At 39.8% G+C, this 16,671-nt stretch overlaps 1 protein-coding gene across 1 annotated transcript; it reads right to left on the reverse strand.

The window, feature by feature from the left end:
• Positions 1 to 312: 312 nt before the first annotated feature.
• barhl1b (BarH-like homeobox 1b) lies at positions 313 to 14,221 on the reverse strand. Its single transcript, XM_072454598.1, has 3 exons — positions 13,158 to 14,221; positions 7,156 to 7,378; positions 313 to 1,003 (listed from the first exon to the last, which is right to left on the reverse strand). Exons 1-3 carry the CDS (start codon positions 13,582 to 13,584, stop codon positions 712 to 714), a joined length of 942 nt encoding a protein of 313 aa, XP_072310699.1. The 5' UTR covers positions 13,585 to 14,221; the 3' UTR covers positions 313 to 711.
• Between the last annotated feature and the right edge of the window lie 2,450 nt (positions 14,222 to 16,671).

The raw sequence follows: 16,671 nt of genomic DNA on the forward strand, positions 1-16,671 counted from the left end.
TCCATTCTAAACTCTGATGTTCGTGGGTTTCAGGTACAAGCATTCCTCTCCGTTGTCACAGCAATTCAATTCAAATTAAACAATGTTGTATTTTGAATGGGGAAAATCCTTCGAATCAGGATGGAATCAATTGCCTGAAACCCATGGATACTTTAATAACGGAGGGCAGGTTTCTAGTGGGGCCCTTCGAACTGCTGTGTGGGGGCCCGTCATGTCAGCTTTAGCTTCAACGGTTCAAGGATCTTATTGTTCTGGAGCAAAAGTTTGTCAATATGAACGATGATTCAAAAAGTGCCAAAGTATTCTTCATTCAGCTCCAGATTGATCACATTCCAGAACCATTTTCACTTCTGCAGAAACGTCCAGATGAATGTGTGAGACGAGGTTGTGTTCAAAATGCTACGTTAAGACTTCTGCTGGCCACTACCAATATTAATAACCGTAATAACCATAATCATAATAGTAACAACGCCAACAGGGAGATCTGCAGCTCAAAAAGGAAACACCCGAAAATACTGGACCAAATAAATACATAACTTAGATCTTCACATTTATAAATAGATAACTTATAAATAAAGCTATTACAAAAGCCTCCGTCGTCACGTCGACAGTTCCGTCCGGCTTCGACCTCACGACAAGAAGTCCGGCCTGTTTTTCGTCTTCCCAGTCTTTGCTCAGCGGCGAACGTGAGTCCCGTGTACGTTTGTGTCTTCACCGCTGCGGGGGTCGGGCTAGGACCCCGGACATGGGCGGCAGCGGCGGGGGCTCAACACCGCCCTGCAGGCCGTGGAGCAGGATCCGGGGCACTAGGGGGCGCTGCAGGGCCGGAGGGGGCGCGGCAGAAGGGCCCCGGTACAGGTAGAGGGCGGCGCTGGGGTCCAGGTTAGAGACCAGGCTCTGCGGGTAGAAGTACGGGGACGGGAACATGCGCTGCAGGGCCGAGTAGTTCCCCGCCTCAGCCAGAAGCTCCAGGCCCACCGCCGTCTGACGCTTCCACTTCGTCCTGCAACACAAAGAGGAAGAAGAAGAGTGAGCAAACATTTTAGTCTGTAAGGCTTTATCGATAGTGGGATTATATGTTAAACCAATAACACTCAGTGCTCATTAAAACGTATTATTTTAGCACGTTTTATTCATTTTTTTTCAAACTGAAAGAAAAGATGAAAAAGAAAACGCAAGGCAAAGAAAAAGAGGGAAAAGAAGATTTTTTATTTTTTTTTAAATAAGGGCATCCCATGAAAAGAAAGATTAAGGCACTTGAGTTAATTGTCCCATTTAGTACAGATTCTTTTAAATTTGTCCGTTTCCAGGTTGAGTCTGTGAGTGATTTTTTTTTTTCATTTCCCGTATGTTTTGTATGTACTTTTTTACATGTTGTATTTGCTCATGTATCTCTCTGTACATTTTGCAATTTAGAGTAAAAATGGCGGATTTCTATTTATTTTTCACACCAATATAAAGGATGAGACAAAAAAATAAGAAATGGTTTATCAAGAATTATTCAGGCTACTTAATAACTAAACTCCTAACCCTAATCTCTTCATTAAAGCAGCGATACACAACTTTCTTTTTTGTCAATTAGTCGATTTTGAGCTTTCCCCCAAAGAGTCTCCAGCAGCACTTTTGACAAAAATGAGACCACTGTGCCCTGTCTGTATCTGATAATAAAGTATTTTATGTTTTGTCAACGCGGTGATAAGAGCTGATTGGCTGTGCTTGGGCGGTCCACCCCGTTTCACTTCACTGTCTGAGAAATGCCGTTTTAAAGCTGTAACACAAAAAAAACGATGTATGTGAATATGAATCACGGGCCAACGAGCTAAGGGCGAATATCATGGATTAAAAAACCTAATTCCGGTTTTGAGGTGTGAAAATCAGGTAACTTTAAGTAGTTACTAAGCCTTTTAATGAGGCTGTACTATAAGTCTTTTGATAGGTTCTCATTGGGGTTTATTTTTAGGGTTTTTATGTGACCCAGCCCTCTGACAAAAACATGGTTAGGCGAAGAAACAAATACAGAAATGTAAAATAAAAAAAATAAAAGAACAAATAAACAAAATAAAGCAGAATATTTTGAACCTAAAGTAAAGCATGGCACATTTCAGTCCCTTTCCAGCCTAATCTGAATCACAGGTAAACTTTACATCCATTATTTTACTCTTTTTACGCTTACTTTTATTTAAAAACACAGGCACTGTTGCAGTTAGTAGAATTACAAAGTGGTACAAGAAATGAAACTTCAGGCTTCAACTGTTCACGGGATAACGCATTAGACGTAAAAATGAGAAAGACTAAATCGAATGTACAAATCATTTAAATAAAGCTTTCGTCACTAACTCGCAGTGGGACGAGGAACCAGCACTTTCACTCTGTTCTCAAATCTAATTCTCAAGTTAAAACTGTAAAAGCACGGCATCTGAAAACGACACATTTAGTCACTGTGAGGTAAATGTGACTGAATATTCACCTCAGTAAATGTAACGTATTCAATTGGCAAAAGTGCTCAAATTATTGCTCAAAACAGGACGTGTCACTCAAACTCCATGAACTGGCTGAGCTGGAAGTCGCTTCTTAACCAACACAAGAGCATAAACCATAGATTATAAATAAAATAGGAGTTCTACATGAGGACGAACACAAAGGAGACAAAAAAAACGTAATAAATTATTGATGCAAAACAGCAAAAGAAGGTAACAGTTTGAGAAGGCCAGATAATGTCACTTTGAGTCACATTTTTGTACTTTAATCTTTCATTTTGGACCAAACAACTTTCCAACACGACCAGGAGCCCGTTCACACCCATAACTCTAAACCAGGACTGGGGCCCCTTCCAAAACCAGTCAAGTCCCCCGGTCCTGCCTCGTCGGCCCTGGACTCGGCAGGTGCACATAACTCGTCCCGGATAATTGAGCAGGCGGTGAATTATTGATGCGCACACATGCAACCATGCAGTATTCATAAGGCAAAGTGTTGTTTTTATATTTATTTGTGTCATTTAGCCCGAGCCTGAGCAGTAGACACACCAAAGTGCCACCGGAGATGGCAACCGGAGACGGCGAAGCGACGCACGAACGAGAGTGGAAAATGTAGGAAAAAGTATGTTATTTTGTGTTTTTATGTTTACAGATTTAGCAAGTCAAGGTCCAATTTTGCAACTCAGAACTGCTCCTGTGATGTTTTCATGATAGTAAAATTAAGATTGAGTGCTGCGACTGTGTGCCGAATGTCTCTACACTCTCTTTCCCCCTAAATTTGTGCAATACCTGTGCTTTCGGGCCTAAAAATCTCTTTTTTTCTTTCAAGTTTTGAACAAAATACATAAAAACACGGAACATGGCACAGAGAGTGAACAAACGAATGAACAAAGTTTGTCCAAAGTGTGCCATGTAGGTTAATTTACAAATTAAGTCCAATAAATGTTGTGTTTTTTTTTTAATTTCATCACTAATATATGTCTGTCTCAAAAATCTTTAAAAAAGAAAAGATTAATAAAAATATGTTTATTTTACACTACTCTCCAGTGCTATTTACTTATCTATTTATTTATTTACACGTTAATTTATGTATTTGTTCATGTGTTCATTTGTCTATTTAGGTATTAATTTAGTTATTTATTTGTTTGTGTTTATTTATTTATATATTTATTTGTTCATTTGTTTATTTATTGAACTACTCTCCCATTTCTAGTGTTTTTTTTCTCTTTTAATTTGTTCCTTTCTTTCTTTGCGTAATTTGTGATTCCAAGTTCCCACAAAGTGACAAGAGCATAGGCATGGCTAAAGTGTCTTGCCCGAGGACACTTCCAGGTTGGAGCGAGAATCGAACCCCGTCCTGTCTAAAACTGCCTGTAACGAAACTGAAGTAGCTCAGGAATTGAACCAATCTCTTTCTTCTTCTAACCGAGACTGGACTAAGATATTTGCGGGATTTGAACCTTTCCCCAGTTTTATTTATTTTCTATTTTGCCACTAGAAAGAAAAACGAGTTTGCTAATTGGATAAAGTGTCTTCTTGCCCAAGGACTGAATGGCAGAATGTTCCAAAATGAAACCAGGATTGAACCAACAACCCACCGATTTGTCACTGAACTGTTCAAAACACACAAAAATTTCAACTATTTAACTCACAGCGGAGCTTTTCTTTATCAAATTGAAGTTTTTAATCTCCAATGAACTCGTCACCTGTCAGAGTTTGAACGCCTCGGACGTCATTATGTTTTAGTCGTTACTATTTTTGAAACTATTCATAAAACGTTTGAGTAAAATGTAATGCGCGGATGGAATAAATGGACAGCGAAAACGCGACACAGCTTTGAAAATATAAAGTGTGAGTGACATGTTTCCAGTAATAAAGCTGTCAAATAGAGTTACAAGAGAAACAGTTGTGCGTTTTTGACATATTTGTCTTCACAGGGAAGAGAAAAGACAATGGGAGAAGTTGTGGATGGAAAAATGAATTAATAAAAAAAACTGAAATTAAATGAAAAAAAACTAAAAATATGTGGGAAATTCTACAGAAATTTAAGACTAACAGTAATAATGTTAAATATTACATCATATTAACACACTTTCAACATTATTGTACGAAAGTGTTTGAAATGTTTCCATCATTAGCCCAGATGCCCTTCCCATACTAACCACTGTATTCATTTGAGGCTTTATTGTACATTTACTATTTTAGTCATTTATTTATTCAGGAAATCAATTATTTCAATAAATATCAGAAGTTGTGTGTACCAAAACAGTACGGCAAATATTTATCGCAAAGTGGTACTGAGATTGTACTAAACTTTCAAATTTGTTATTTTTTCACAACTTTTCAAACCATTTCAGAACAAAAGGTGATTGAAGCTCTCTGCAAACTGACAAATCTAATTAAAATTTCACCATTTTGATTCTCGGTTCTTGATAAATTATTGTCATTTCTCTTAATGGTTTAAAAAATGATCCAATAACTAAATTCCTGCATCGAATATTCAGTGTATTTTCAGAAACAAAACAGTGTGAAAAAGAATTCTGACCTCTAACCTGATTCAAACTTCTCTGAATTTATCCTTCACAATTAAATGTAACAATGTTTTTTTTTTTAATTATTATTAGAAAATGCTAATTGAAATGCAAATTGTTAAATATTATGACTGTTGCTGATCGTTTTCTGAACCCAAACCGCAGTCAGAAGCGGCGACTCCGTGACAGACCTGTCGCCTGTCAGCTGTCACTCATCACAATTGGTCACGACGCATTCACAGTTTCGCCAAAATTCTGGATTTTTCGAGAACTGCTTTGCACGTTTTTGTTAATTGTTCAAATATGTTCTTGTGTCAGCTGTCAGTCACAACCATAACGGGTTTTGACACAGTCTTTTCCTCTCGAGGCCTGCGCTGGGAAGGTTCAAATGTGGATTAGGATTTTTGCAGCTATTTATGGATTTGTTGCTATTTTAATTTGAATTAAATAAGATCTCAAAATTTTGTCTTTTCTGATTTTTAAACTGTTTTTAAGTGGATCATAATAGCATAAATTGGCATAGTTGAAATGTATCTGCAGGCCTCTTATAAACAAAGCAACGTTGCACCAAAAATGTGTGGCAATTGTAGCAAAACCATGGCAGATATACCACAATATATCTTAGACATTTAATTCAATTCAAAAAGGGAAATTAAAAAAAAGAGTAAACTAATAAATCACAGAGGCTCATTCCATCTCTTAAGGTGTATTTTCTTTTTAGGTAATTTCATTTTTGTTAGTTTTAAGTTTTTCTATGTGTGTGTGTCTGTTTGTTTGTTTGTTTGTTTGTTTGTTCATTATTTATTTTATTTTTTCTCCTCAAGAAGCTGAAATGCAAAGATTTGTGTCTTTCCTGCTCTTTGCAAAAAAATTGAGGCCTTTTCTGACTTCAGTTCAAAGTATTCATTTTTTTTTTTTTTTTTAAATAAGATTTTACAAGATTTCCAATTGGTTTAAAAACAAATCACTCTTAACGTGAATAAAAATGTTCATCTGGACCTCACAGTTTACTCTGAAATGTATGTTTTCAAAATACAAATGCATTTTACTGCAATCAAAATATTCCATCTTTCCTTATAAAACCAACATTATTTGTATTGATGAAATCTGTAGAAGATAGATACAAAACAAATTTACATTACATTGACAATTTTCAAAATGGAGATGTTTTTCCATTTGAAATCTTTGGCAAATTCGAATAAATTATTCTCCACTGCAGGTCAACATTGCATGAAAACAAATAAATAGATGAAAATAATGAACAAAATTATGTAAAATAAGGTTCCTAAGTAAACTATTTATAATGCATAAATAAGCACGTGTTATTTGTTGCACAGGGAATTTATAAGCAACACTTGTTTATTGAAAACAGTGTAATAAGCAGTTTATTAATGCTCTACAGACATAATTTATTAACATGCACACGTTTTCTATAATGGCTTATTAACATGTTCAAGGTGTTATAAGCTATCTACAAATGCTAGTAATTCTTAAGTGCTTTAAACAAAGAATATAGTGCTTATTAATGCCTTATAAATAGTTTATAGTCCAGACACTACACTCTTTTTCTTTTTCTCAATTTTTTTATTTTCAATTTACTCTCAAAATATTAAACCTTCAAATGGAAACAGCAACATTGTCTATTCTGCACCTAAAAGTGTTTTATTATTTAATTTGATTCACTCACTTTTAAAGGCCATTTTCTCAAAGTACATTTCCTCCCACAGAGACATGAAGATCAGCTCCTAAAGTGGCTCCTACACACACCAAACTTCACAATCGTGGACTCTGAAGGATCAAACTCTAAATCCAAAAACTAGATTGCTCAAATAAAAATGATCCATCCAAAACCCCTCTGTATGTTTGTTTCTAATACGTCAACAACATGAGATGTGTTTTTTCAGATTTACATAAAAAAAGTGGAATATCTACATTTGGAAAAGACTTTCAGATGGATATCTTCCCCCCACTTCTCTGCAGTGTCTCGCATTAAAACGTTACCAAATGTTCTATTCCAGCTAAACAAATCGAGTAAAAACAGTTCAAATCAACCTCAATATTCCGAATTGAAGCGGACATTTCCTTTTTGCCCCCCTCCCCTCCCTCCCCCCCTCTCCCCTTGGCCTCTGCGCATGCGCCCCGTGGCTCACCTGCGGTTCTGGTACCACGTCTTGACCTGCGTGTCGGTCAGGTTGAGGGAGGCGGCCAGCTCCATGCGGTCCTGCACGCTCAGGTACTTCTGCCGCTCGAAGCTGCGCTCGAGCTGCGCCAGCTGGTGGTCCGTGAAGGCGGTCCGGGCCTTGCGGGGCTTCTTGAGCCGGACCTGCGGACTTTCTCTGCTGCTGGAGATCTCCCGGTCGCCCTCCTCTTTCACTGCGCACACAAACGAGAGGGGAATGAGATGAAAGTGTGGCACAAGAGCGGCAGCGTGTGCGTAAAGGCGACAGGAGGGTGCCCACAACGTCAAACACCAATGCCACTAACCTCTAAAATGATGATATTACAATAACATACTACACATTCGCGGTACAGCCTTGTGTTTCAGAGATAAAGGTGAGGTAAAACTGATTAAAGTGTAAAAGCGACATCAAGCTTTTTAAATGGTAACGCTGATAGTAGAATATGATACAAAGACATTACATCCGCGGTACAGTCGTGTGTTTCAGAGGCAAAGGTGAGATAAAAGTGTGGTTCAAAGGCAGCCAGCAGTGCGTAAAGGCGAATGGAGCTGGCGCGGAACACCTAAAGCCTATTGTCTCCATGAGGTGCGTCCACACTTGCACATGGACCGGGCCAGAGCTAAACCGGGACTAAAACAGCACCAAATCGAGTCTATATCAGAATTTAACTGGGATCAAACTGAGATCTAAAATCGGAAGCTATAATATGATACCAAAACTTTACATTCACGGTGTAGTCTTGGGTTTCAGAGCAGAAGCTGGTTCAAGAGTGCGTAAAGGCGAATGGAGCTTTCCCAGAACGCAAAGAACCACCATGATATATAGCCTGTAAAATGATAATAATTCTAATTTAAAGAAAAATACATAAAAAAACGTACATCCATGTTATGTTTTTCAGCGACGGACGCGAGAAAAGGGCGAGTCAAGGGCAGCGAGTGCGTGAAGGCGAGTCAACTGCGCAGCAAAAAAGCATTTCTAAAGCCTTCAAACTGTGTTAAATGCGTTTTTGCTTCCAGCTATTGAAAAGTGATGATCTGAGAATAATAAACACGCACTTAAACATGTATAATCTCGTGGTCTTCTCTTATATCTACATCCACACACACGCTTTTGGGCCTTGGAGCGCACCGTTTATCATCTATCACCCCGTGCGCGCGCTTGTTGACCACGTGACACAATTAAACGCCTTCTTTTTCTGGGCCCCGTGTACGTCAGGACGCGCGGGTCACTCCACGGCAACTGAGAAACGAAGAAACGAAAAGAATAGCTGCGTCCACAGGTGATAAAAAACAAAAATGTGTCAAAATACAGTGAAATATATCGATGTTTACAACGTTCTTCAACGACAGAAGTAAAATTGTGAATGATTTGTGTTGCTTCATCGTTAGTTTAACCGAGTTTGAATGGATTATTGTGCGTCAAATGGTTTTTGCGCATTTCCCGGCCTTTGCCCTTCGTCTGACATTTTTAGCACATCTTATTCTGGAAGCTTTGAGAAAATGCAGACTGCGCCATGAGGCCTGTTGAGTAAAAGAAATAACAGCATATATCACTTGACATAAATAAGCGTCCCGTTTGCTCTCATCTGTTGGCTCCATTCATAATTAAGAGAAACAAAAAACCTCTCCGCCCGCGTTCTGCTCGTTGTGACAAGTCCCGACAGAAAATCCACTGCTTTACCACAGGCAAAAGTGGAAGAAAACAGGTTTAAATTGGGGCATGAGTCTGGAATAATTATTTAAAAATGCGTTTGAAGTGTGTTTGTTTCTGCTCCGTGCGTCAGGGAAAAGGCAGTGCGTCAAAGGTGCTGTTCAGGGCGGACATTGACAGCGATATTTAACCTCTGGGATGTTTTAGATCGTGTTTCACCAAAGGGTTTTGTTCAAGCACGTCAAGAAAAGGGAAAAAAAAGTGGTATTTGGTTGGTCTGACTCAACAGTTCAGACTCCTGGTTCTGGTTCTGGTTGAGTTCCGTCAGTGCCTAAAACCAAAAAGAGTAAGTTATACCTTTATTGTGTGCGTCACGGAGCAAAGCTGGGTGGATTTTTATTTGATTTAGGACTAACAGGTGAATTAAATGTTTGTTTAATCCTCATATCCCGGGGACCGAGCCGATAACCTCTTGACAATAGCTCCAAAACCTTCAATAATGCGGTGTATTACAACGTGCAGCTCGAAGTGGCCTCTTTAAAGTTGACTGGTTGCTGTAATTGTGTCTATATTTCAACTAAAAGAACTTAAACACTTATTTTCTGACAGGTTTAAACAGCTCTTTTATGAGTTATAGGTATTGTGATGGCCAATCCGACTTGAAATTTAAGAATAGTTTGCAGTTTCTCCCTTTTTTGTTGATGTTGTCTAAATTCGTCCTTGGTGTTGCTTCACTTTGATTGGTCCAAACTAGGCCATCTGAGCTCCCATTAGGAGACACCCGTTGTTTTGGCTTAGGACCTAATGCGTAAAACTGTCCAAAATTTCAATCGCGCCCCAAAACCACGTGACTCGCCCGCGCGTGATCACAATGAAGTGGCCTTTTTTTCCTATTTTTTAAATGAAAGACGCTTCAAAAATGGTGCAGGCGCAGTGTTTGTCAATCGTGCACTTTTGGTGTGGTTTGGCGCGCGCAATCACCACAGCTCAGTCGAGTTTTTCCAATAAAATAATAAAAAATGAATCCATCACTGTCGACACAATAAAAGAGTCGTGGACGTGCTTGAACTCGTAATTTCTGCGTAAAACGTATATTTATTTATTTATAGATTTTTGCACAAAATGAGGAAAATGTGTGTTTTTTCAAAATGTTTTAACATGGTTTAGATGAAAGTGTTTTCAAATGACGTGAAAATTACTATTTATTTGTAATTCATATTTTTTTCTTTTACATAAAAGTGCGTAAAATGTATATGATGTATGTATATGTGTTACGATATTGCGTCCAATGAATTAGTGGTACAAGACTGCGTGTCTAGTACAAAGACCACATTTCAAACATTAGCAAACATAAAAAAAAACAAAAAAAAAGTATAATATCATATATGTACAAGCATCAAAGTGCGCATTGTCTGCATTTGACGCTGAGTGAGCCTGACTAGTTCGGTCCGCAAAGCGCCCCCAGCCCGGTTTTGTGCGCGGCTATTTGATTCACTTTAAGTCTTTATGAAAAGCCAATATTCCTCCAATGTGATCCGCTCCCGGTCTCTTTGTTCTGGGAGTCACATCAGGCCGAACACAAGAGGGGGAGAAGAAAGGGCCGAGGAGGAGTGAGCGACGCGCCAGTGAAGTGCGACGCGACTGAGGAGCGCAATAATCCGCCTAATTGAGCCACAAGGGAAGCAACCCGGAGCCTGCACCAGCCGCGGGAAACTTCACAGACCGGCGAGGAAACGAGGAATCAAGAGCACACCGTACAAATCTGATTAGCACCGCGGACAAATTACATCAAATCCCGGGGAATATTACACCGAGGAGCGGGAAGAGGAAAGGGGGGGAGGAGGGGGGAGGAGGGGGGACCGCGAATCAAAGCCGTAGTGTCCGAAAATGGAGGCTCATTCACGGGAGGAGGGTTTGAAGCAATGAGTGACCATGAATGTCATGACAAAAGACACGAGATGACAAGATGATACTGTTTAAAAAAAAATTGCATAGGTGTCTTTGGTTTTCCATCGTGTTTGGTGGTCCAGTGCGTGAAATAATGTCACCGACCATTTTATAAGCAAATATTGAAAAACGTGTGAACAAAAAAATATACAATGATAATATCTATAATAAATGTATTTTTTTTCTAAGTCTGTGTATATTTTCTGTGTCATATTTTTCAGAATAAATTTCTTTCAAATTTGTCGCGTGTTTTGGCTTAAATATAAAATTACATGACGATTGTATTTTTTGTCAAATTTGCAGTTTTGCTCCAAGTCCAAATTACTCTATGAGGAAAATTATTTTATATTTTGTATTTGAATCACATGCAAGGAAAAATGATAAAAAATACAACTGAACTTGATGACAATAAGGTCGCAAATATGGCTGTTCAGAATCATACGTGATTTTAAGCAGCGTGACTGTGTTTTCTTAGCTTTATATTATATAGCTATAAAAAGGATTCAAAATGGTGTCGTGATTGTTACCTGTTAACCCCGAATCACTGAAAATCTGATCAAAATCATATCAAGAAAAGCCTCCAGCAGAACAAGAGACGCTCAAGCTGAGAAGCCGATGTGTATGTGTGTTTCAAGCTTTCAAATCGCACAAAAATAGGCCTACATAGATGTGTTCTTGATATATGATGAAGTGAAAAACCGTAATAAAAAACACCACATTCTAAATCAACTCTAAGATTACAAACATTACCCTGAAACAATGCGTAAAACCATGCGCTTCACCTCATTTTACGCAGTCCATTTTGAAAGCCGTTGTGCAAAGATAGAACGGCAAAATCATCTATTGTGTGTCTTTGTTGAGTCATATCAAAATGTACAAAATAATGCTGCTTCAAAAAAATCAAAACACCTGCAAACGAGCCCTCCACGCATCCATTGTAATGACCTTCACGTATTCAGTGCGTAAAACCAGACGTGGCCCATTTTAACAGATGTCCCAAATCACATGCATCACACGGAGGCTAATCAATTATTTATGATTACAATATTGATAGTGTCACCTGGTGAATCATTAAACAAAGGAAAAGAAATGGAAATGTATTGCACATATTTGAAAAGCGAAATTGCGTGAAAGGTTTCCATGAATCAAATGAAGAATATAGTTTGAATTTCGTGCGTAATGGGTTGAAAATAATGTATGAAATTACACTATTTTATTGGCATACAATCTATTCACTTCAAAATGTGTTTATGTTTTATTTTGGTGTGTTGTATTTCGTTAGTGATTTTAATGTGTGTGTGGGTGGAATGTTTGTGTCTCTAAAATACTTTAAGAAAAAAAAAATCGATGACTGAAGCCACATGGGAGCTCCAATAGTGTTTGTCATAATTATAGCTCTGTTCCTGTACGTGGCCCTCGTGGAGCGGTGCGTCCCGGGTCTTGAGTCTTGGTGCCCGGACCAGCCCGGCCCCGCTCGCCTCATTAAACTGTCAGCACTGACATGTCTGTTACCACTGACACGAGTGGAAGCGCAACGAGCCCTGATGGCGTTTATCTGGAGGCGACCCTGTCATCTCCCCCAAACACCTCCTCCTCCTCCTCAAACCCACACCGAGGAAGGTGCCTCCGAGCGGGGCAGGAACGCGCCCCGAGCCGCAGCGGAGGAGCCTTGTTACGGTTTGGTGTGTTTTAGATTTTTGCTCAAAGCTGGCTCATGGTGTCCTCGCGTAAAACGTCAGATTATTATGTTTGTTTCGGGTTTACCCTAAAGGCAAACTGCAAAACAAAAGATTGGTACCAATAAATACACAACTACATGATGTGCATTTTTGCACTTTTTCTAATTCTCTAGTTTGACATTTTAGGCTTGTAACCGAAGAAAATATAAGAATAAGTTACGTTTTTGTAAACTATGCTGGCACAGTTCAAAATTAAACCCAACGGAATCCCCTCGTTGGTCTTATAGAGTAGAATCCACGAGCACGACATGACCGTGGGCAGAAGGAGTTTTATCACGGCACAGATTTTAGTGCACAAAGGCCTGCTCAATTCCCTTCACTTTATAATGAATTTACTAAAACTATGGAATTTCTATAATTTCAAAGATAATATTTTATCAGTTCAAGCCCTGAACGTAATAATATGTTATTTTCAAATCCTTGAAGCTCACTATTCCACACCAGGCCACGCGCTGGGATAAATCACCTAAAAAATACTCCACCGCAAATCCGATAAAATGAACACTCTGGAGATTGTATTTGTTTGTGTGGCACATCATGCACATTATAAAATTCATTGTGAATTAATGTATTACTGTATAATATTAGGCCACATAAAATAATCCAATATATTTGACATAAAGACTGTGGTCTGACCTTTGTATTCACTGTCCGAGGACGAGTTGCTGTGGATCTTGTCCATGAAGTCCTGCTCCTGGAGTTTGGAGGCCAGGCGGCTCGCCTCCTGCGCGGGCTGTCCATTACTGGAGTAGGGTGCACATGCCGCCAGGGGCTTACAGTCCGCAAGAATGTCCCGAATGAGAAACGAAGAGGTGACGGTGCGTTGCTGGGGCCCGGCGGAGAGCTGCGCGTGCTGCAGGTGCGGCGGAAGGCCCAGCGCCGCTCGCTGTGCCGCGCTCTCATCGCACTCACGGCGCGGTGAAGGAGGTGAAGAACAGCCGCTCTCTGCGTCTGACCTGGGGCTGAAGCTGCCCTCCACGCTGCCGCCCTTCAGCGGGCTCCCGGCCCGGTGTGACAGCAGCGAGTCAATGCCGAAACTAGACCCGTTCGAAGACGCCTCCATCTGGACCGGACTCAGACCAGCATCTGGGTCAAGTGTGAAGAGGAAGTGTTCAAGTCCTGCCCGGGACCCTCCCGGTCCTGCAGGTCGGCGCAAATAATAACGCTCCTTTCGTACAGACGCGGGGATCCTGTTCTGTCTGCGGCTCCGAGCCTCAGCTTCACAGAGGCTTCGGGGTTAAAAAAACAAAACTCAAAATAAAAAAAAACACCCTGTCTCTCCTCGGTCCCGCGGAAACAGAGTTTATCCTGCACGAGGTGTGCTCGGGGTAAGTCCGAGTGCAGTGCTCTTCGGTCCACTTCTAAAAGACTTAGTGCGTATTGAGCGCTGTCCGAGTCTTCAGCGGGATGTTCAGCACCACGGACAGCTTCAGAGCGGGACTGGGCTCGAGGCTGGGCTCAGAGCGCTGCACGCGCGGCTCTGGAACATGGCTCCTTTTCAAACTAACAAGTGAGAGAAAGTGAGCCGGAGCAGGGGAAGCGGAGGAGAAGTGCAGAAGTAGAACAAGTGCAAACCGGAAGACGTGTCAGACGCAGCGGCGCAGTCGTGGAGCTAAAGTGTGTTAAAGAGTCACGGGATACGCGGGGGGAACGGAACAGAGGCGCACTGCTGCTGCGGAGGGAGGGAGACGATAAAACTCAAAAATGTAACTTGAGGAAAAGTCAGGAGCAGGTTTTAATAGCACCCTGACCACGTGAGTCCCCCGTGACGCGCGCTGATTGGCTGAGGGACACACTCTCACGCCCACTGCGCGCCCTCCGCCCCCTTGTCCCGGGCTCGTGCACTTCCAGCTGTTTATGAACGTATTGCGCCGTGCGCGTCGTTACGTCACTGATGAGGCACTTAATGGACTCATTTTGGAGCCGCTGTGTTTACAGTCTGCTCTGTTTACAGTGTCAAAATGTATTTATGTACAATTATTTATTGATTAAACAAATGTGCATTAGCCAACATTTGTTTTGTCACTTGGAACATTTGATTGACAAAGTACATGCTCCGTATTGTTCATCTGCACACTTGTTATTTGTCTAGACAAATGTTAGACTTCCTGTCAATACAATTTGTTTGTTATGAACAAAAACAAACCCGGACTTTTAAGCCATAGCCTCGGTATATTGCTGATTTTGTAACGGTTTATGCCTATTGCAAGTTAGTTATTACATTAATAATGATTCAATAATAAATTCACACAGAAGGAAATGATAGATCTGATATAAAATCAGCTGCGAAATATTGTTATTGTTATTATTATCATTAGTTTAGTTATTATTACATTGAAAAAATAATATTAATAGAGGTCTGTTGACTTCCCTCCTATATATATATATATATATATATATATATATATATATATATATATATATATATATATATATATATATATATATATATATATATATATATATGACTGCTATGACACTAAATCTGGAAAAGTAATTATGAACTAGTTTATAATGATTTTTTTTTCACACTTTCAAATAATATTACTCAAAGCAAATCAAAATCTAAATGAACTATAAAGTAGAAAAGATTGTTTTCAAAATGTTTGTCACTTTGCCTAAATGTACTGGAGTTAAACTGTGGCTCATTATCTTGGTTTATTCTTCAGTTTAAACGCCAGACAACAAGCGGCGGAGGTTAGTGCGTAAAGAGCGTCATTAGTTTGACTTTAGAAACGGTGTGAACGACGTCCCCACGAGCCCCTCCGCACAATGAGCCGGGTCGAGGTCTCACGGCTCAACACTCATCATTTAGGCCCCGATAATGGCACCCTGACCGGTGCCATGCGCGCGTGAGGAGGAGGAGGGCACGAGGGGGACGCTTTGTGCGCACTGCTGCTTTAACGCGCGGAAAATGCCAAACACTTTCTCTTTTCTCTCCAACTGTTTCCCCCGCCCCTCCGCCCCCCACGTCACTATAAGTCTCTGCACTGCAAAAAACACAGTTACAAGCAGTCATTTAAAGGTGCACTATGTAACTTTTCCTGAGGATGCACAACTGCTTGTATTCAGAGAACTGTTTCGCCTTGTGAGAATGCTCCACAGTACGGCATTAAATGTATCTTCATAGAGATAAGCTGGTGATGTCAAGTTACAGGTCAGATCTGTGAAGAGGCACTCACAGTAAGTACGTTTTTGAGTAGGCTATAAAAATATTTGTAATTAAATAAATAGCTGTATAAGTTGAATGCCTTATTGTGGGACATTCCAACCAAAGCAGTAATATTGCCATGGAGACTCCCCCAACAGAAAAGTTACAAAGTGCACCTTTAAATAAATGTTTCAGTGACTTAGATGTATTATTAGTTTGTAGATGGTTACATTTTTGCATTTGATTTTTAGTTTGTTAAAGGTACACTTCGTAACCATTCTGGTGCGTGTCTCCATGGTGATTGATGAAGTTCAATACTATAAAACCAAAAAAGTTACATGGTGCGTCTTTAAGCTAATGCTAAACTAATCGTCAATGAGGTTACTTTACAAATTAACTTTGAATTGGAATGTTTATTTTTTTAACTGTTGGTTAAAATAAAATATATAAACATGTTGAGAGATTCAGGAATATCTTTAAAGTTACATAATAAATTTGCAACATAATGTAACACTAAATATAATGCAATATAATGTAACACTAAAAAACAAACTAAATAGGAAGAATACGTGAAAATGTGTGGTTTAAGGGTGTGTTGTTACCATAGTCACGTTATAGGTTCCAGTCCCGGCCACGGCCATTTGCTGAATGTCTTTCCCCTTTCTCTCTCTAGCAATTTCACTCCAGCTATTCTGATTAATAAAGCCTTAGGGCCAGAAAAATAAAATGCATTTAGTTACAGAAAACGGAATACCTGCATTAAAATACATTTTGTCACGTATTCCAACACATGATCCAATCAGACGACATAGGATTTACTTTACATTGTTTATTTTCCTTTTCGTTCTGCATTTATTCATAATCAGGAGAATCAATGTTTCTCTCACTTGCAGTTTCAAGCCTTGATTACGCGATAAAGTACACACAATGTCTTCCTTTGCTTTTAACAGTAGCATTAATCTGAATACCACCAAATGAAAGAGTAAATTGACCCGAAAT

This window comes from Eucyclogobius newberryi, unplaced genomic scaffold (assembly GCF_026437365.1).
Source record: "Eucyclogobius newberryi isolate DKJ021-1_F unplaced genomic scaffold, fEucNew1.0.hap1 SCAF_2, whole genome shotgun sequence".
Taxonomy (NCBI): domain Eukaryota; kingdom Metazoa; phylum Chordata; class Actinopteri; order Gobiiformes; family Gobiidae; genus Eucyclogobius; species Eucyclogobius newberryi.